The sequence below is a fragment of the Centroberyx affinis genome, unplaced genomic scaffold, assembly GCF_046629955.1.
Source record: "Centroberyx affinis isolate AG114_WGS23_722 - 3 ecotype Tasmania unplaced genomic scaffold, CSIRO-AGI_Caff_v1 ptg006288l_1, whole genome shotgun sequence".
Lineage (NCBI taxonomy): Eukaryota > Metazoa > Chordata > Actinopteri > Beryciformes > Berycidae > Centroberyx > Centroberyx affinis.
In genome coordinates this window covers 135,001-157,500 of record NW_027283197.1, presented here as the reverse complement: position 1 = coordinate 157,500, position 22,500 = coordinate 135,001, and the positions used below count along the sequence as shown (strand labels likewise).

The 22,500-nt window shown below is 41.8% G+C and overlaps 1 protein-coding gene across 1 annotated transcript in view; it reads left to right on the top strand.

Moving 5' to 3' along the window:
• trps1 (trichorhinophalangeal syndrome I) overlaps positions 1–22,500 on the top strand; it is an 81,566-nt gene that overhangs the window by 548 nt on the left and 58,518 nt on the right. The window contains exons 1-7 of the mRNA XM_071512448.1: positions 1–164; positions 1,276–1,391; positions 7,509–8,112; positions 8,581–8,795; positions 9,303–9,453; positions 9,722–9,953; positions 15,964–16,789. The exon at positions 1–164 is cut by the window's left edge and continues 548 nt beyond it. Coding sequence (XP_071368549.1) covers positions 1–164; positions 1,276–1,391; positions 7,509–8,112; positions 8,581–8,795; positions 9,303–9,453; positions 9,722–9,953; positions 15,964–16,789 — 2,308 coding nt within the window. The remainder of the gene's footprint in view (positions 165–1,275; positions 1,392–7,508; positions 8,113–8,580; positions 8,796–9,302; positions 9,454–9,721; positions 9,954–15,963; positions 16,790–22,500) is intronic.

Genomic DNA, 22,500 nt, shown 5'->3' with positions numbered 1-22,500 from the left:
GTGCAACGTGTGTGGTTACGGCTACTACGGCAACGACCCCGCCGACCTGGTGAAGCACTTCAGGAAGTACCACCTGGGTTTGCACAACCGCACACGGCAGGACGCTGCCCTCGACACACACATCCTGGCCCTCCACAACATGGCTCCCCAGCACACACTCCTAGGTAACTCAAAATCATTTCATCTCATTTGGAAATTCAGTGTGGCGCCCCCTGTTGAAACACTGAAGCCCCACTACTAACTTTGTTTACTACCATTTGATTATTTGAACAAAAACTATTCTCGATACATTTCGATTTTAATTTGATGCTGTTCAAATTTTGTTATTTGTTATTTTTACACCGCTGGACAACATTACAGTAATTGTAATCCTTCTTGATTAACGACTGAGTCAGCTGAAATTGAGTTATGTATAAATAATTGTGAATGCAAAGTAGCATGGAACCCAACACAAGTTCATGAAATGAACACCACTCATGAGGCCTACATGCTGCACTGGATCACACACCCAAACTGAAGTGTGTTACCAGAGGGGCTTAGCAGAATTGAAATGAGTCAAAACAAAAACAGGAAAAAAAGTGTTTTATCATAACCTCATAATGCATTAACATACAAATTCACTTAGTGGTTAAATCCCACTGCATTGTTAGTAACAGTGCAACAGCTTAGTCAGTTCCACTCAAAAGAAAATGTGTGGTGAGATCTAGATAATGTTATGCAATTAAAGGAAAAACTCTGCTTATCATAACAAGTCCAGATGCATTAGCATACAAACTCAGTTCGTTATGAAGCCCTGCTTCATTATGTTGTAATGGCACAATTTTTTGGAGATGTTAGCTATTGACTTCATTTTTCTCTTTACACACACAGTTGTATGTTTTGCAGTTTGTTCAAGGGTGCGTTGGTCACTTGTAATAACAGCTTGCTGGTTTTGCTCTTTCTAAAACTGTGCAGTGTGATTAACATTACTGATGTTTGTAGTATTCGCATAAAGTACTTTTTGCATTGCATGACCCACCTTGTATATCATTTGTCGCTTCTCAAGTTCCTTGTCACCAGGAATCATGTAAAGTTGAATTGGCCAAATTGCACCTTTCAAGTGTACATGCTGCTACTAGCAATACTCCTATTCACTATTTGCTGTCTTAAATTGACCATTCCTTTCTGTTCTCCCCCTACCAGGTTGATCCCTCCTTTTTTTCTTCCCAGCAGTTTGACCTGTCCTTGTTTTTCTGCTTCTAGCAGTCTGACCCCTCTTTGTGTTTGTGCTCCTAGACATACAGGCAGGACAGGGGCAGAGGAACCAAGCCAAAGAGTTGGGGAAGACAAGGCCAGATATACACAGTCAACAGCATAGGACGGTTATGATGAACGGCACGTATGATGTACAGGTAAGAAGTCGAGCTGCATACTTCATGTCAAACATCTTGGGGTGAGTAAGTAGTGATATCTTAAGTAATGACTAAGGGCACTCAACCTCCACAGTGCTTGACCATAAACGTCTATTACGCCACTGTATTGAATTGGACTGGCAAATTGATAGAAAGAGTAATACCAGTTGTCTGTGAATCTAAAGTGGCTCCCCACACTCAGGATCCAACCAGCAGGTCAAGACAAAATACATACTTTAAATGTACACTGCCATAAAACACATTACCAAATACAAGAAATAACAGCGCAACATAGCACTCAAGAAAGTTCCTCCTTTAATAAGTTTAACTTGTATACATGTGGGTTTATAAAATGGCTTACCTTTTCAGTTCTCTCTGCAATGCCTCCAAGGTTTTACTCCAAACATTGTTAAATTGATACCCATTATTCTTTCTTTTGCAATATGCTGAGTCTCAGAAGTCATAAATCTTGAACTATAACTACTTCCATGTACTTTCAGCTAGAGACTCTGTTCAAACTTTAAAATGCTCAGGTCTTTTAGGAGATCTACGGATGTGTTCAACTTTTTGACTTTCTTTATACTTAAATTTAGCGCTGGGCAATATATCGATATTATATCGATATTGTGATATGAGACTACATATTGTCTTAGATTTTGGATATCGTAATATCGTGATATGGCATAAGTGTTGTCTTTTCCTGGTTTTAAAGGCTGCATTACAGTAAAGTGATGTAATTTTCTGAACTTACCAGACTGTTCTAGCTGGTTTTTTTTAACCTCTGCTACCTTTAAAGGTAGCAGAGGTTAAAAAATTGGGTGAGAATTGGGTGGTAATTGGGTAATTGGGTGGTTTTTCAATTTTTCTACATAATTTTTCAATACGGTAGGTGACAAAGGGCACCCTTGTCTTCTTCCTCTAGTTATGCAGAATGGGCTGGAAATATAATTATTTGTAACAATTTGAGCTGTAGGTGATTTACACATAATTTTTTATAGTATCTGTTTTATTAAAGATTAAATGCCTCAAGAGTTTTAAAGAGAACATTTCTTTCCAATATATCAAAAGCTTTCTCTGCATCGTATGCCATTAGAGCTAACTTAATGTTATTCTTTGGCGTGTTAAGCTATATTTGAACAGATTGTAGTGCTGGTTTGTAAATTTCTATTTTTATGAATACAGTTTGATTACAGTGAATAATACTAGGGTTAAGTTGTTCCATTCAATTACTATATAATTTGTTTTGAAATGAATTTACATTCACAATTAATTAAATATATTGGTCTGTAATCTCCTGGATCATTCCCTGATTTTCTTTTTTTTTATGACAGAAATAACTGCACTATACATTGATTTAGTAAGAGAATTGCTCAAAACTATATGGTTTATCATTGACATAAAAATAGACTCAAATCTCATTCCAATTGGTTTGGTAAAACTGAGAGAAATCCATCATTGAGAGGAGTTTTACTTTTTGAGCAGCATGCCAGCACGTCTCTAATTTCTTTGGTAGCAAATTATTTATTCAACAATTCTCTTTGTTCTCCTGAAAGTTGCTTTAACTTGACAGATTTTGAATATGGTGTTGAGTAAAAATTCTCTTGTGGAAGTTCTGTTGTGTCAGACGTTTAACCTTTTCACAAGTGATGTCTTAGCCCTTAGGCACTGGTTGTAAAGAAAACTCTTAATTCCAACTTCTGTCTGAACCATACTTGTCATTCATTTCAAAGTAAAACAAAAATAACACTAATCACTGCACAGTATTTTTCCTTTTAACTTGAAACCTAAATATCATCATCTGCATATTTTAGGACTTTGTTAAAATAAGAGATCCACCACAATATGACTTCTACTGGATGATAGGAAAATTACCTTTCCATAGCAAAATTATAACTTTACATGAATAAAACAACTTATGCAATTGGTTTTAAATGGGCAACAATAAGCAACCTGATGTGACATTTTAGAGGATCTTGTCATCTGTATTTTAGAGAAGTTTTGACTAATCGATATCAAACAGCAACTTTGCTCCTAAAGGGATGATAGCATAGTGTAACAATGTAATCAAAACTTGTTGTCTTAAGCTTGTAAATCTAACCCCATAACTGAAATGAATAATTTATTGGGTTGAACAAGCTGTGTGTGTGTGTGTGTGTGTGTGTGTGTGTGTTTGTGATTTGCACAGTGAAGTGTTGGGTGTTTGTACGTTATAAAATTTTATAGACAGACAGATGGATAGAAACAGACAGACAGACAAATAGGGCACCTGGCAGACAGACAGCACAGCACACACACACACACACACACACACACACACACACACACACACACACACACACACACACACACACACGCACACACACATACACATTCTGCTTTACAAATCACTTGCAGGCAGCACATGTGTTTACAAATGTTCACACACACACACACACACACACATACACACACACACAGACACACTGACACTCAACTATGTTTTAAATTATTTAGAATTAATATATTTGTATATATACCTGTGGGAATCCCATATAGCCTATGTTTATTCCCTTATGTAGGCTTATTTAGACTTTCTCTGGTGGTCCTTTTGTGTTTATTAAATATTGGTTATGGCTTTGAACTTTATAATGAATGTTCAGAGGGTTAGTCTTTTTTAAACACATATGATTTTTATACCAGGAATATACTGTATTTGAATATTCATGTTTTTGAAATATCAATATCTTCAATAATGCAGGCTGTAGTATGGACATTTTTCAAATTAATTTTGTAATACTCTTTTTATTCTAATTATTCTAATTATTAAGTAGTGATAATGGGAAGTGTCTGGCAGACACACCTCAATCAAGTCCTGAAATACTGTAAATTAAGGAGATTGGTCATTAGTGGAAAATTCATTAAAAGGCAGTGAAATGCCATGGAGTTGCCCTTGCATAGCAGGCAAATGAATTTCCACAATCAACTATTGTAGTTACTGAAAGTGTTTTCGAACCTCATCAAATTTAATGAACACTTAAAACACAAAAACAGACCTAAACTGTTAATATTTCAAGTTTTATTACAACTGCAATATGATATTTCGTCCACATATTGCAGCCTAATTATCAACCCATATATTTCACAGTAATGTATCGTTTAGAGAGTGGTTAGACAGACTGTCACATTGCGTAAAGGTCACATGTTTAATCTCGCCAACAGCCAGTATGTCCATGAACAACCATATGCCTAGCTGTAATTGAGCAAGGCATTGAACTCTAACCTGCCCACTCACTGAGAGTCTCTAAATTAGCTCTAATAAGATGAAGCTAGCTAAATGCCTAAAAATAATTTTAATGGCTTGCTTGGCGCTTAAAAATTAATTTCATAGTCATGCACATATGTTTTACTTAAGATATGGGCTTTTAAAATTATAAATAATTTTTTTTCCATGGTGGGGCTACCCCCTTTTTGTTAACATTTGGGTCATGGATTACGGCTTTATGTGTGTACATGAACAGTGGAGTTTTGTCTGGAAGATTTAAACAAGATGATCTAATAAACGTCTGTGTGTGTGTGTGTGTGTGTGTGTGTGTGTGTGTGTGTGTAGGGTAGTCAAGGAGTTTCATTTCATTTAAACCAGCAGTCTGTAATGGGCGTAAGTCACGTAATGGACACAGAAACACACACACATACACACAGTAGACACATACACAGACACTCACACACACACACACACACGCACACAGAGTCAGAAATAGAAAATCCAGTGGGCTTAAGTCGTCATTATGAAGAAAAAGTGAAAGTATAAAAAACGAATGAAAGGGGTCTCTATTCTCTCGCTCCCTCACTCGCTTTTTCTCTCTCCCGCCCACGTTTGGAAAATTCCATGTTGTCATTTGCTAGGACGAGACGCCTTGTCAACCAATGGGATTGCAGGAAAAAAAAAGTCTGGGAGGAGAGGGAGAAAGAAAGGAGGAGAGAGATAGAGGGAGATGGAGGAGGGAGGGAAGAGAGGGAGTGAAAGAGACAGACAGAGAGAGAGACTTTGAAACCAGTAGTTATAATCGGTTGTTAGCCAGTGTAATGAAACAGCTGTCAGACACATTTAACTGTGCTTCTCCTTTCTTTTTCTCTCCGTTCTACACTTCTTTCTCCTTATTATTCTCACGTCTGTCCCTCCATTCCTTCCCAGCTCTCTCTCTCTCTCTATCCCTCACTCTTTCTTTCTCTCTGCCTTTCTCTTTCTTCATATCTCAGTCTCTCTTGCTCTATTCCTCCTTTTCCCTTTCTCCCTTTTCAATTTGTTTTCCATCCCTCTTTCCCCTCTCTCTCTTCATCGCTTTCCTCCCATCTACTCCTCATGTCTTGCCTTCCTCTCTCTCTGTCTCTCTCTCTCTCTCTCTCTCTCTCTCTCTCTCTCTCTCCTTCTCTTGTCTTTCTGTCCACTCTGCCTGGTAAAATGACTTGATGCTTGGCTCTTGTCTAATTGCCTGGGCTGGGTCTGTGGTACATGGTGATTGGATGATTGCTGTTGTGAGCTCACACACAGTAATAGCTCTCATTTAGCCTTCTGAATTTATTCACTTCAATGAAACTGAAATTCACCATCCCTCTTACTTTACCTTCGTAATGACTGTGTTGTGCTGGATATTGTTTTTTTTTACTTCTTTTTGCTCTTTTGCTTTTTTGTAGCCTGTTTCTTCTCACTCTGTCTCGTCTCTGCCCTCTTTGCTTCCTGTGCTCATAAAATAGCTGTTATGAATATGCATTCCTCTCCATTCTTGTGTCCTCCCAAGACGCCTGCGACATAGTATCAAATGGCCAAATTATGATTGCAAAACAAAAGGATGAAGAACGAAGTTTGTTGGTTCGAGCTGAAGGACGTATACAATGATGAAATGAACGAATAGAATAAATACCCCAAGATTTGTTATGAGAACGATGCTTCCATGTGGCGTTCAAAACATGACAGAGAAATTTCCATTGATGCGACAAATTGATAATTATTACTGTATTAAAAATGTATGCTTACCCACACTTTCAGTGTGAAAATCAAGTAAAACATTGTCCCAATGTGAAAAGTTGAGGAAACTGTACATCATCACTTCACCTCAGCTAACTTCAGCCATTAAGCTGTTAGCTTTTGTAATGAAGCAAGTGAACACAAACAAGCCTGCTGACATTATCTTTGATCTATGGAGGCAGTCAACCTTGCCATCTTGATACAGGTAACATCTAGCCAACTGCTTAATGCACACAACTTGCGTTTTCACCAAGCCAAATCTCCATTAACAGACAGTCAACAATATACCCTAAACAAGATCCAGTCTGTACAGTAGTAATGTTAGAGTCACTGTAAGACTTGCCTGGGTGACTATATATGCTACTCACCAATATAGCCAGCAGCACACTATAATCACAAACAGTCTTGGGGCTAATCTAATAAAAAACAGACGGGCGTCAGGTTGCACGCCCAATAATGTAAAAAGTTGGCCTCATACAGTGGATAGTACAGTAGGGCCAGGACAACCCTTTAATCTTATAAAGTTATATGATAGCTGTTGGGTTATAAGTTGTTCTTAAGTGCTAAGAGCAGCAGTAGCATACCGTGACAAGCTCCTTACCTGTCCTCCAAAGGCATTAAATGATTCCATCATTTTCCTGGTTAGGCTATTGCACTCATTGTTTGTGTGTGTGTGTGTGTGTGTGTGTGTGTGTGTGTGTGTGTGTGTGCGTGTGTGTACAGCAACACAGCTGCACACACTGCTTCTTTTCAGGATTTAAGAATGACAACCTTATTTCACATTTATTCAGTTCTTACCTTTGACTTCCAAAGCTATGAGTGGCTTTGTGTTTATTTTCCCAAGGATAGACATATTGAAAACAACAGTCCATTGTGTTGTATCACAGTTATGAGCCAAGCTAATGTCAGCTAACTTGTCAGTTAGTGCTCTTGCACCCCCGCAGTATTAGGCAGTGTTGGTAGCACCAGGGTTGGACCAGGAAGATTACCAGGTGACGTCCCTAACCAAGCTGCCAACTGAGTTTTGATCATATATATGGCTGTATAATGAAACATACATTTACCATGATGTAACCTATTCTTTCTGTCTTTCTGTTTGTTCTGACCGGCAACAGGTGACGCTGGGCGGCACGCTAATCGGGATTGGCCGGAAGACCCCTGATTGCCAGGGAAACACTAAGTACTTCCGCTGCAAATTTTGCAACTTCACGTACATGGGCAGCAGTTCCTTAGAACTTGAACAACACTTCCTGTCCTCCCATCCAAATAAGGTCAAAACTCCGCCCACCACACCCCTGCTGGCCAGTAATAACCTGGCAAGCCACGACAACCAGGCGAAGGGGAGGAGTCAAGTCTTAGATGGGGCGGAGCGAGTGGCAGTGAGAGCGGAAGACGATTCGTTGGTCGGGTACTCTATCCCGGTCAGGGATTCATCAAGCTGGTCGGGGGAGGCGGGTAGAGGCGTCGTCCTGACATATTATTGGTGTAAATTCTGTAGCTGGAGTTGTGAGTGGATCGGAGGGTCAGGGAAGCTTTTAGAGCACTACGAACAAAGACACAGAGCGAACACAGGAGGTGCTATGAGCCCCAACAACTCTAACCCCGGGGGGATGGAAAGAGAGAGGGAAAGAGGAGGGAGAAGAGAGGGAGGTGAGAGAGACCACATCGCATCCAAAAGCCGCAAAGATCCATCGTCCAACCCATCCGGCACGAACCAAGGTAATGAAATGGAATAAAGTAAATGCAGTGTTCTGTATTTACAAAATAGCCATTAAATACTATTACCAAGACAAGGTTAATAATGAAGTGCAACAAAATTAAATAGTAGAAGACTTGGTATCAGTTGCTATGTGCCCCACAGTTCCTTGTGCTTTATTACTGTGATGCTACTTGACCCTCCTTGTTTCCTGTTCCTAGTATTATAATGCTGCTTTACACCTGTTTGTTTCCTGTTCCTACCAATATGAATCTGTCTGACCCCTCCTTGCTTGCTGTTCCTAGTAATATGACCCCTCCTTGTTTGTTGTTCCTAGTATCATGATGCTGCTTGACCCTCCTTGTGTTCCGCCTCTAGCATCATGACACAATTGACCCCTTTTAGGCTGTCTGACATCTCCTTGTTTCTCTGCTCCAAAGCGACCCAGACCGTTTGATTTCACTGACCTTTCCTCTCTTTTCTGCTCCTAGGAGACCCAAACAGCAGTGATTCAGAAGCGGTCGTGACCAGTTATAACTGTCAGTTGTGTGATTTCCGGTACTCAATGGCCCACAGTGCAGATGTGATCGTAGTAGCACCGTTACTACTGCACTACCAACACAACCACTCCATACACCGGTGCTGCATTCAGCACTGCATCTATTGTCCACAGGGGCTCTGTCAGCCACACAAACACCTGGGAGAGGTTAGATGAATGAAATATTGAAATGTTTATTTGTTTACTTTTCTATTCATAAAAGAAAGAATGGACTGTTTTGTAAGCAACAGAAAATAAAATGTGATTTATGAACAATGTAGAGTTAATTGCTCCAGTCTACTTAAAATTCCCTTGCTTCTCCCCCATCTACCCACACACCCTCCACCCTCCTTTGCGCCAGCTGCCAAACTGCCGTTGCATCTGTTAAAATGGCAAAACGGACGGACAACAGCCAAAAATGAGGGTGGCATCACTCACAGTAAATGACGTGATATCCTAGTATTATTGTTAACTCCCACCTCTGTGATATCATCTGTACAGAAAGTACACCATTACAGCACAGTGAAGAATTTAGATTTAAACCACTAGGAGACAAAAAAGTTGATGTCTCCACAGTCATAGCACCAAATGGTCCATCTTTTTTCAGTATCTACAAACTAGAAAGTCTAGCACATCTGTAGAAAAGAGTGTTGAAAGTCCTATTTTTCTTCATAGGTGTCCCACCCCTTCGCCTGTCGGAGGCCCACCTGTCCTAAATGCTGTGCCAAATTCCCTCAGTCCACCAAGCAACAGGACGCTGTGGGTTCTAAACCCGCTACCGCCACCTCACCCAGCGTGACCCCTCCTAATCCTAGAGGTGATGCAGGTGTGATCTCTGGTTCAACCTTTCACCCCTCTAATTCCGCCCATCCTGTCGTCACACAAGGTAATTAAAGGGATATTTAACTTTCAACAAAATGATTTAGCACAATTTTACAGAACATTTTGTCAAATGTAAAATATAGCTTTATTCTTTCCTTGATTTTCTGTCTCTAGCAGTCTGCCCCCTCCTTGGTTTTATTTTCTTTACAATATGACCCTTCCTTTGTTTCCTGCTCCTAACTGACTGATCTGTCCTGCTTTTCGAATCCTAGGGGTCACCCACTTGTGTGACCAGTGTGCGTTTGCCACCACTGACATCGACGTGTTGCTCCAACACTATGAAAGCTGCCATACCCTGATCAGCCTAAAGGGGGCATCGCCACATGTCAAGGCTGAGGAGGAGGTCGGGGGAGAGAAGGAGGGGGGAGGAGGAGAGAGAGAGTACTCTTGTACAAAGTGTCACTTCATCACAGAAGTGGAAGAGGAGATCTTTAGACACTACAGGTAAGAGAGAGAGAGAGAGTATGTGCGGGTGTGTGACATAATATCTTAGCAGTGTAATACAGATTTTTGCTTCCAGTGTTGAGTGTTAGGCATCAAAAGGTATGAAAAGCTTCAAAAGAACTAAAAGACACACAGCAAATCCGCCTTTCAGTTATCATAGAAAAGCATTAAAAAGGCAGTAGCCAGTCTGTGTGTGAGTGTGTGTGAGTGTGTGTGAGTGTGTGTGTGAGGGTGGGGAGGGCGGGCAGCCACCTGAAAAAGTCAGTGAATTCACAATTGCACTCTTACATTCAATTTGCCAATTGTTCTAAACACACTGATTTAGTGTTGCTCATTCACTGAGTGATTGAATGTTACACTGAGTGCATGAATGTGACTGAATGTTATTCAAAGAGTCAATATTCCATTTAGAGTCGATGGATGAATGCTCCAATCATCGGATGACTATGTGTATGGAAATTACTCTTAAGTCAGAGAGATGTCAATGTGTTGCTTGAGCAGGAATTCAAATCCCTGTAATTCTTTTTTTTAATACCTTCATTCACATAGGAAAGGTTGACTGAGCACACTGGCTCTTTTTTTAGTTACAACCCACTTCAAGAATCATACAGTTAGACACTCATAGACATTTGGTTAGAGGCATTCACACCTGGGAACTGCCCAGACCTGTGACAATGGACAGCATGTCACACTGTTAGAGATTTGTTTCATTGTCCTTCTCACGCCAGAGGAGTTCACCCAGATTTGTCCCTATTCAAGCCTTGGAAATCAAAGTTTGAAATGCAGTCAGTCCGCAACACGAGGCAGGATTGGGGTTAATTCCTCTCACACTACAAGATTAGCCTTGCTGGCTGTTGGTGCCGAGTACCCCATATCTGTTGACTTAGACTCAGACCAATCTTGAAATCATGTCAGGATGGTGAAATTGAGCCTAAAATCAGGCTAAAACTTGTGTAGCTAGAACCCCGTTGAACCAGTCTAGTCACAAATCTGTTTCTTTAAATACTAGTCCATACCTGGGGATGCGTGGGCCACAACTCTGCGCAGACTTGCCAAAAAATGTGCATAAACAGCGTAAATTTGGGAAAATGGAAAAATCTGCTTCGTCAGTCCCTGCCTACGCCAATGCTCAATGCCCATGTGCAGTTTAAGATTGATCGGCCAACCCATTAAGGAGCAAAATGGATGCAGACAGACAGACGGACAGTTTTCCTCATTTTATAGTAGGATTAAGACAAAACTGCCCGGTGGAGACATCATGTAACTATGTAAACAAGTTACTGTATCTATTACGACTATGACTCTATTATGACAACTACTAATATTTGACTCATTGTAGCTTAAGCAATCCTTCCCAGAGCAGCTTTTTCTAAAGAGGAGAGCCCAGTTCAGAGCTTGTAACGTTTGTGTTTGCGTGTGTGAAAATGTGAAATTATGTTTGCGTGGCTGCCTGTACAAATGTGTGTGTGTGTGTGTGTGTGTGTGTGGCCCACTCAATAAGGTACGCTCTGTATTACAGACCTCCAAACAGCCTGGAGAGGTCAGACCAGACTCCAGAACCAACCCGTCGCCTACACACACACATACACGCACGCACACGCACACCGGATTTGCAGTGATAGTGCCAGCAAATGATAGAGAGAGCAAGAGTGAGATAGGGTGGGAAAGAGAGAGAGAGGGGCGGAGTGGGAAAAATGGAGCCAGGGAAAGAGAGACAGACGGAGAGATAGACAGCATTAGAGAGTCAGGGAGATGTTGGGTAGATGGTTTAAAATCTTGCTATTTGAGTATTGACCCAGATTGCTGGTGCATAGCAGTGAGAGTTTGATATCATAAAATACAAATTACACACTTGACTAACACACACACACACACACATGCAAACAAACAAATTATAGCTACTTGATATATGCTCACAAACACATACACAAGTTACTGTTACTCAATACATACACAGCCCCCACAAACTAACTCTCTCTCGCTCTCTCGCTCTCTCACTCTCTCTCTCTTTCTCTCTCTCTCTCTCTCTCATACACACACACACACACACACACACACACACACACACACACACACACACACACACACTCACACGCACACACACAGATAAATTACAGTCTGACACAGCCATCTTACCCAGATTTCTGCTACAAATCGATGAAAGATTTAAAGGTTTGATGTATTTCAGGGCGAGGGGAAGAGGGAAAGAGAGGGAAAGAGAGAGACCGGTGATAGAGGTGATGAAAGGAGAGAGAGAGGGAGGGAAGGAGGGGGGAGACAGGGAGACGGGATGAAGGAGATAGACGATGAAGGAGAGAGGGAGAAAGACAAAGGAAGAAAGGGAGAAAATGGGAGAAAAGCAGAGAGGAAAGGGAAGAGAGGGTGACAGAGAGAGAGAAAGAGAGAGAGAGAGGGGATTTCACAGTCCACTCACGTTCTTAACAGAATCTAAGCTCCGAATCTTGGAGCTCAAATCAAATAAAACTGAAATGAAGCCAGAAAGTTTCACACCACCACTAAAATCAACCAAACCTAAAACGATTCCAAGGCCAAGTTCTAGAAAACAAAATTGGGGATTTAATTACAAAGTGCTCAAAACAAAGGACTGTGGTGTCAGAGAAAAAAAAAAAGAAAAAGTTACCAGCTGAGACAAACTGATCAATCTCAAAGTAGCTTTTCACACCAAAACACTGTAACTTAAGTTCTCCTATATTTTTAAGATACAGACATACACACAAGAGTTTATTAACATATAGTATATGGCAATTCTGTCTCGATTCAAAAATGAGGTGCGTTTGAGCTTGTACATGTGTGTGTGTGTGTGTGTATGCGTGGGTGGACTTGTTACGTGCATGTGTGTATTGACTTCAGAGCATGTAGGATTGCGAACCTGGACACATACAGGTCATTTGAGAGAGAGAGAGAGGTTGTCTCTTCCTAACTATCCAATATATATGGGTATGACTGAAGCTGACCTCGGCCCCTCCTCTCCTCTCCTCTCCTCTCCTCTCCTCTAAATCTGAGTTGACTTAGTCTCACCGTTTTCCTCCTCTAATTGAATAGTTGATTTAATCGACAAATCTGTAAAATTGCTTTCCCCACACTATTGCCTCACAAATAAATGCCACCATGCATCAAGGGCAAAATGACCTAGCGTTTCTGGAAGGCCTGTGCATGTTGTTGTGATGCCAACTCATCATTCCCAATAATAACTCAGAAGCAGGTAAAAATATTGTAAATATCTGACAAATAAAATTTTATTTTGCAAAAAACCCTAACTAATCCCCTGTTTAGGGGCAGCTCATAAAAATATATGAATTCATGAATTTTCAGTCTGATGAATATGACATATTATAAACATTTAGAATACTTGGATTGTATGAAGTTGTAATATCCTGCCTCTTATTTTCCATGGAAAGGGACTGATTGAGTGTATGTGAGACAGATGCTGCTGTTGACAGTGCTCAGGGGAAAGGTGGATTGGATCAGTGCATGTGTAGAATGAATGATATAAACTGTGTGTGTGTGTGTGTGTGAGAGAGAGAGAGAGAGAGAGAGAGAGTGTGTGTGAGAGAGCAAGCGAGAGAATGAATCAGTCAATAAGTGTGTGTGTCCATGCGTGCATACATGCGTGTGAGTGGTGCTGACAAACAGAGAGGCCACTGTCTCTTTGTTCGGCATCTGGAGACATTTAACTCTACTAGGTACAAGGTGTACACACACACACACACACACACACACACACACACACACATTTCCACTAATGTGCGGTCTATTTTGATCTGCTCAAGTCAAAATCATGCTGCTCAAAGCACCAACCCAAATCTTTTGGCTCTGGTAGAACTTCTATCATTGCCCAAGGCATTCATTTGCTTCAGCAATTAATCGAGGGCATTTTTTACTTTATAAAGAGATAGACAGAGAAAGATGGAAAGAGACCAGGAATGAGAGACATACATACACAGAGAGAGAGAGAGAAAGAGAAAGAGAAAGAGAGGGAGGGAGACAAATACGAGGCAGGAAACTGCACTGCATCTCCAGAATTTAGTTGTGTGCTTTATCTGTTTGAACCTACATTTCATATCACACAGATTCCTGGTGTTGTGCTGCTGGCTGGTTCGTCCAACAATTTCTTCCTGTCAATCATGCAAGCCACATGTGCCAGACAGGATGTTGGCAAATCAGACAGATGGTTTATATTCTTACAAATTATATTCCGAGATGAATTTCTAATGTTTGTGTGGGTGTGCTCTGCTTGTTGTTGTTTTTGTTTTTTTTGCATGCATATGTACAGGGTTTTTGGCGGGCTCCAATGTGTGATTGGCGGGTGCCAAAGCTGCCAGAATGGAAAAATGAGTTTGGTGCTGTAGAATGTGACTTTCAACTGTGTTCAATGAGATTTTCCCATGTTCTATTATTGGTTGCTATACAGCACTCCAACCAGCAGGGCGTCGCTCATGAGAGCTGTTGTAAGTGAACACGACAAGCAGTGCTCAGTGAGATGTGTGAAATCACTCATTCAGATTGAGATGCGAGCAAGACAAAAAAGTTAGCCAACTTCTGGCTCATTTGTCAAATACGTTCTTAGCTAGCCGGGTCTGTTTGTAAATACCTGCACAGAGCCTGTGTGTGTGTGTGTGAGAGAGAGAGAGAAAGAGAGAGAGAGAGACTAGTGAGCCAACAGCCTCTAACAGGTCTGAATTATTAGGCCTTTATTTCTGTACAGTGTTCAACACTCAAAACAACCAAATATTTATCCAAACTTGGTATTTTTCTGTTCATAAATTTTGTGAAATGCTTAAACATATACAGACCTATACCTCAATTTTATATTGCATAAAATATAGTGGATATATATTTTACTTTGTGTTTGGTTTCTGTCTGGTTCAATTCTGCTTCACTGGGTTTCATATTGGTTAATTATAGATTAATAACAGATAATCAACAAAAACGGTCAAATCAGTATCATTCAGTCAAAATTACTAAGGTATTGTTTTTGTATATTTTGTGTATCACCTGTAAATAATTTTCCTATAATAGCCTAAATATGATCAAGCCACTAAAGCATTGAAAATTATTTGAGGTGAATTGGTGGGCCTAAATAACAAGGGTCCAAATTCATGGTACAGAGGGTCGATTGATAGCATTCGCTGGCCCAGACAAGTAGCAGCAAAGGCCGTTTCTTAGCCAGGAAAAACCCCAGTGTTGTGTGTACGGGACATGGCTGGTCATCCAGGGCCTCAGCCAGCAGGAAATGAAGGTGGTTGGGCGATGGGTGATTCATTTTGTGTCATTCAGATTCATTTACTTTCCTCTCAGTTTTGTTTTAATTCGTTGTGATTTAGTGGAACACTGAGTCACTTTTTGGCCACAGGGCTGGTGAAACTCTACCTGACTGGTTGGAGGAAACAGGGCTGGGACCAATGCACTTTAAATTCAGTCAATTCACAGAGTGGATTTCCTTCAAAATTCCAACAGTGGACATTTTTTTTTCATGAGGTGTCATATCCAAGCCATTAACAATGATTCAGAATGATTGTTCTATCAGTGGCAAACCAATTGCTGTTGTTGCTGCATTTCACATTGACAAAATTAATTGACTCCAAAACTTTTCAGGACAGTTACCAAGTCTTTATTCTTGTATTTATTCTCATAGTCTTACTGTTTTGATGATGTGACTTACTGTCACATTGAAGGTTAATTCTTCATTATAAAATCTGTGTTTTTTGAGATGCCATACTAGAGTACAAGTGTATTATGGAAACGGGGTTTATACAAATGCAAACAAACAATTTTTAGATTCAAAAAACATTTAAACATGCAAGAATAACAGCACTGCTTTCAATCAAATTCCAAATTAAATAAGTAAATAAATATCCTTTATTGTTTTCGAATTCATTCTATATTCATATCTACATGCTCATCTTTTATTCATTCTAATTCAATCCTATTTGCTAATTCACTCCCTGCTTCTTTCTCTCTCTCTCTCTCTCTCTCTCTCTCTCTGTAGGCGTGTCCATGCGTGTTGCCGTTGCCGACGCTGCGACTTCACGGCTCCCGATTCGTCGGCCCTCCTCGACCATTTTAACTCCGCCCACTGTCATGACTCCTCCCCCTCGTTAAGTTCGTTGACAACCACCTCTTTAGCCACCTCACTGACAACCTCGTTAAGCCCCTCGTTAGCGCTCTCGGCCAATGGCTGCTCAGCTCCCTCTACCTTAGCCATTAAAGAAGAGAGCAAGGGGGATCTTCGCCTCCTCTACTCCCTCGCACCACCTGAGGGGAGGTTGGCAGAAGGAGGGAGGGAAGAGGGGGGAGGGGTGGTAAAAAGTGAGGGAGGAGAGGAGAAAGAGAGAGGAGAGCGGGAGAAAGGCTGGGTTCTTGGGGAGACCAGAGGACTAGGAGAAAGAGGAGGTGAGCAGGCCCATGGTTTACTGTGGGTGCCCAAGGAGCGAATGGGAGGCGACAGAGGGGTAGAAAGAGGTGCAGGGGGTGGGAGCCCCTCTCTTTTCCCCTCCCCCCTCTCACTGTCGTTCGTTTCAGCCAATCACGAGGCCTCGCAGCAAAAAAGGGGTGTGGCTTCACCTAGCATGGTCTACCTGGGAGACACCAAATCGTTTTTGGGAGATAACAAGTCGTTTTTGGGAGACGCCAAGCCGTACGGCGGAGGGAGGCCAGGAGGAGGAGGTGCAGGTGGAGGAGGAGGGGAGAAGCAGAGCCAGATGCCTCCTCAGCAGTACTCAGGAGGAGGAGGAGGAGGAGCAGGGAGCGGTGGAGGAGGAGGACAGGAGGCCAAAGGCGGAGCCGCTAAAGAGGAGTCCCAGTCCCTGCTACGGGTAAGGTGGAACACGTACACACCCTCCTCATCTGTCCTCTTTATTCCTCTGTTCCACACTCGCCTCGTTTCCTCACATTTAGTTTGATCCTTCTCCTTTCTCTCTTTCACGCTGTGATTTTTTTTTTTTTTTACCCTATGTTCACTCTCTCTCCCTTTGAATTTGGAGGCCATTGTAGCTAGCTCTCTACAGCCGGATCCTTCCTGTTGTGAGCGCTAGTTGTCAAAGTGCCTTTTCTCCTGTTCCTATGAGTAAGATGCTGGGATCAGACCTCATGCGGAGAGCAGCTACACTAAAATTCATAATATTTCAGTCATATTCAGAGTACCGATATTAATTTATTTCTGCTAACAAAGCATGGACATGTGTGTTGCCGCATGCGTGTGTATGCCCATATGTGAGCTTTTGTCCATGTGTATGATTCAATGACATAATTTCCTTTCCCATAAGATGTATTTTTTTCTTTTTTTTTTATTAAACTGGAACTCAGAACATTGAGAAACTGGCCAGTTGTTATGGCAACGGGGAGGCAAACTGACAGTTCCCATGGTTACTACCTGTCAATCAGTTCCCTCTCCCTACTCTGCGGCCCAGAATGCTTCACTTCACGGTGATGTCATGGACTGGCGGGAACAGATTTGTGGTTTGCCAACACCTCAAAGCGTGGCTACGATCACATTAGATCAGAATAGACTGGACTTTGTCTGTGTGTGTGTGTGTGTGTGTGTGTGTATGTGTGCATGTGTGTGTGTGTGTGTGTGTGTGTGTGTGTGTGTAGTGTCAGGGCATTGACTTGGGAGTGTGTAAGCAGTGGTCTTGAATATGAGAGTGGTGTGTATGTGTGTGCATATCTGTGTGTGAGTGTGTCCCTGTGTGCTTGAGTGTATGGTGTCTTTGTGCATGTTTAAGTGTATTTGCGTGTGTGTGCTTATGCATGTGTGTGTGAGGTGTTGGCAGTAACTTGGCGGACTAGGCAGGGTGGGGCAGCAAGAGGTTTACTCATTATCTTGGGTGGGGCGATGTGTGTGAGTGAAAGAGAGAGAGAGAGTGACTACATTTTGAGAGAGAAGGAGGGAAAGGGAAACGGATGGGAAGATAGTGAGATAGAGAGAGAAATGTTTGTATGTGGCAAGAAAAGTTAGTGTTGAGTGAGAGAGAAAGAAAGTAAGGGAGTGAGAGATGGAAAGAAAGAAAGAGAGAGGGAAGGGAGAGGGAGACAATTTGTTAGAGATGAGAGGCAGAACAAGACTTATACTTTAATAGGTTCATAAGATATGGCCTTCGCTGCTATCGCGCTCTCTCTTTCTCTCTCTCTCGCTCTCTCCTCACAATATTTATTCTCAGTTACCATGGCATGCACTGACACGTCTCACACACACACACACACACACACACACACACACATACAGACCGAGGTTGACTCATCACTGGGCAGGGTTAGGGAGGAGCACTAATGCAAAGGATCTGAAATAGCTTAGTACACACACACGCGCACATATTGACACTTAAACACACACACACACACACACACACACAACGTCTAGTCCTATTTGAATGCAGCTCTTGATGCTACTGGGCAGAGTCTGAACTATAAAGGGTGAATCCACCCAAAATACAAGTTGACTGTTCATAGAGTGAAGTGGGTGGGGGAGAGATAGGGAGGGAGAGCTAGAAGGAGTTATGGCTGGGGGAGGGAGGAAGAGGAGGAGAGAGGGAAGGATGATGGAGGGATGCAGAGAGCGAGTGTACGGGGGTGGGGTGGGGGGGGTGGGGTGGAGCAAGCAGGCGATTAAAAAGAGACAAAAACAGAAACAAATGGCCACAGTCATATTTCATCTAAAAGTCTGTGTGTGTGTGTGTGTTCTCAGTTTGTGTGCCTGTGCCTGGGTGTGTGTGTGTGTGTGTGTTCTCAGTTTGTGTGCCTGTGTGTGGGTGTGTGTGTGTGTGTGCGCGTGTCAGTGTTTCCCTTGTCCTCACTTGTTCCCTCTATTCTCCTCTGCATCGATCTGTCTCTCTCTTTCCTTTTCATTCTTTTTCTTTCATTTCCCCTCTTTTCCTCAAAGGACGACTCACCTGATACGCAAGGATCAATACACATCTCACACACACACAAAAGTGTCTGTGTATACACACGCGCACACACACACGCACATGCACACACAGTGACACACACACACTCAAGTACACACAAGAACACAGAAAATGTGGTCCTTAGTATTCTGGTATTGGAGGGTTTTTGCTTAGAATAGAGAGAATATTTTCTTTTGAAAGGCCTGATCCATAATTGCAGCACGGTTTCACCCTGTCGAAACAATGTTGCCCCACTATTGACTTTGTTTACATAGTGATTTATTAGATTGAAGACATTTTTTCACTCTCAAATTTTATTGTCTGAGGGTTGGATAAAAGGACTGAGTGTATAAGACAAGAACTGACAGCATTATGAGGTTTGTAAAGTTTGGTTTACCTTTTTATTTTGTAAATGTTGAAATAATACGGACTTTGAGTCATGGTGGGGTTTTTTGAGTTACGATGGGTTGAAAATTTCTAAAAAGCTCAATTTCCGCCTACAAGTCCGACTTTTTAACAACATATGTGAATATACACAAAGTTTAGACGATCTAATGAATTCCAGATTGCGTCTTCAAAGAGAGTTTTATAACAAGGAAGGTAGAGCGTAGATGAATGGACGCACGCAAGAAAGGAAGAAATTATGTATTTGACCTCACAAAGACAATATAATTGTGTTCATCATATGCGGTCATGTGCAATACTGAAATGTGAACCTCAGGGCATTAAAAGTCCCATGCATGACAGTCAATTCCATTTGAGCTGAGAGACAGAGAACAGTGAGAGAGACCGACTGAGAGAGATAAAACGGAATGTGTGCTTTCAGCAGATCAGAGAAGAGTTTCATTAAAGTTTCTCCCGTTTACATTTCCGCCCGACGGAGCTAATTATGTTTAAGACACACACACACACACACACACACACATACACACACACAGCTGTATTTCCATAAAGCTCTTGTTACTTTACTGCGTTCTGTTTCCCGTTTTGCCTCTTTCCCAACTTGAATTCATTTAGCCGTCTACATGATGATGATGTTGATTTTGTGTTTGTGTGCGTGTCAGTGTACATGTGCCTCTGACTGTGTGACTGTGTGTGTGTTCTTTCCACTGTTGTGTACTTAATTATGTGTTATGTGTCTGTGTTTGCCTTCTGTCTGTGTGCGTGTGCGCGTGTCTGTGTGTTCGTGTGTGTGTGTGTGTGTTTTGTAAGGAAATTGAACCTTGAATTGAACTTATCTTCTGCTGTACTGATAATTTAACATCACTTTATATCCGCCACAGGAAATTATGGAGCTTATGCTTTAGTCCATCTGTGTGTGTGGCACTGTTTGTGCTTAATGCTTATTTGTTAGGGGAAAAAAAGCAAAAAAAGTAATGAAATGAGTTTCTCGGTGAGAGCTTAGTTATGAATTATGTTCCTTAATTGACACGTTATGTAATCTGAACATTCTCTCCACATTTTCCGGTCTTTGTTGCCATTACAGCGTCTTGCCATGCATTCACGCTGCAAACACCTTGTGAAGCCAACCTCTGGACGTCCTGTTGACATCTGACACCTTGTTTCCTTGTTTTCTGACCTGGAAAAGTTAGCTGGGTGACAATGCAGGCAGGTAATCCTGTGCTAGTACTGCTGCATATCCCGCCAACTACTGCAACACCATCAGCACTACAGAAAGCAATCAACTATCTTAAACCCATCATCAGACATTAATATGGCAGTATAGTTGCAAGCAGACTTATTAATTCTTTCGGAGCTCACAGACAAAAGAGTTTTCTGCAAAAAGACCTTTCGGAATGTGTCAGCATATCGTACACCTTTAAGTAAAGGTGAAAAATTCTGCCTTTAATTTTTTGCTAGACTACCCACAGTCACTGAGGTATAGTGTGCATGTGTGTGGGAAAATGGAAGAAGTACTGATAGTCACTGGACTACTCTCTCTCTCTCTCTCTGTCTCTCTCTCTCTCTCTCTCTCTCTCTCTCTATTTCTCTCTCACACACACACAAACACACACACACACACATATGCGCGCGTAGAGTGGTCTGTCCTGGGCTGTTCAGTTTGTTTGTGTAGCAGTCACATTTCCCATCAGGACACAGACTCAAATAAACACAGCCATACTGGAAAGAAAAAAGTGTGTGTGTGTGTGTGTGTGTGTGTGTGTGTGTGTGTGCGTGTGTGCGTGCATAATATGTGTGTGTTAGTGTGCAAAATTCAGACCTGTTTGCTACAGTTTAACCTGTGTGTTTGTGTATATGTGAATATGAGTGTGTCAGGACACTTGGCTATGGAAATATTGGTGAATAAGTTGCCGTGTGAGAGTGTGTGTGTGTGTGTGTGTGTGTGGGACTGTGTGTGTGTCACAGCTATGACCTGTGTGTGGCTTTACGCTGTGTGGCAGTCCACAGCAGTCTCATTGTCTGCTAGGAATATTACATTTGGCTTAAAAAATACATTACGCCATTTTAACCACATTTAGACTCAATTTGGCGATCCCACACATGCCACGCATACACACATATTACAGCTGACAACATACGCAGTGGGAAGGCGACGGCTTGGCCTTTTAGGCTCACGCACGTCAAGAACTGGCCCATTAGCTCAACTGTATCTTGGCTCATGTTTGGATGTTGATCCAATTTCCAGTGTGTGCTTTGAATTCTCTGATTGACTGATTCCGACTTGGGTAAAAAAAAGTATAATGTTTGTTTTCAACCTGCCAGGAGAACCTGATGCTTTACCACATCACACCGCTTCAGAAAGTGGCAAGTCAGTTGTCAGTCACAGAAAAGTGTCTTAAAGTGACTTTCAAATCCCAGGCTTTGGCAGTGTGTTTTTTTTCATTGGGTTATTTTTTTGGCAGCAGGGTGCGGCAAAGTGATTAGGGAAATGTCCCTCAACCGGAAAGCCTGGGCTCGATCCCCTGTGACTGCAAGCATCCGCCCTGCTGAAGTGTCCTTGAGCAAGACGCTGAATGCCTATCTAACATGCATTTAGAGTTGAGAAATGCTGTCTTCTCTTATTACTTTGAATCGCTGTTTTCTGAAGTAATGGAGTAGTTTATATCTCATAGTCTCAAATAATGTGAAATAGTTTTGAGTTTGAATTTAGACCAACATGCCGTCTATTTAGATAGCTTCTTATTCCGGCGAGCATTTCATTGGTTCAGACACATGTCGATTACTCAGACAGCCGTTTCATTGGTCCAGCTGTGCGCCCGTGACACAGATGTTCCACCCTCCCCACTAGCGAGCCAACCAGGTGTTTTTCATCATGTTGACATGGCAACGGTAAAACACAGTGGTTATTTTAGCTCCTAGCTGTAATTTAGACGTTTACATCAATTACTGTTACAATCAACTTACACACACACTACTGGATATGTGTGTGCATGCGTATATGTCTGTGTGTGTGCGTGTGTGTGTTCTTTTTATATTTCTCAATGTTTTTCTGTCATGCCATACACATGCAGTCTCTCTGTCCTTCTGTGTTTCTCTCGCTCTGTCGGTCTCTCTCTCTCTCTCTCTCTCTCTCGCTCTTTCTTTTTGTGTAAGGCGGGAGCATTTCACCACAGGCTGTGTGTGTGTGTGTCTGTGTGTGTCTGTGTGTGTGTGTGTGTGTGTGTGTGTGTGTGTGTGTG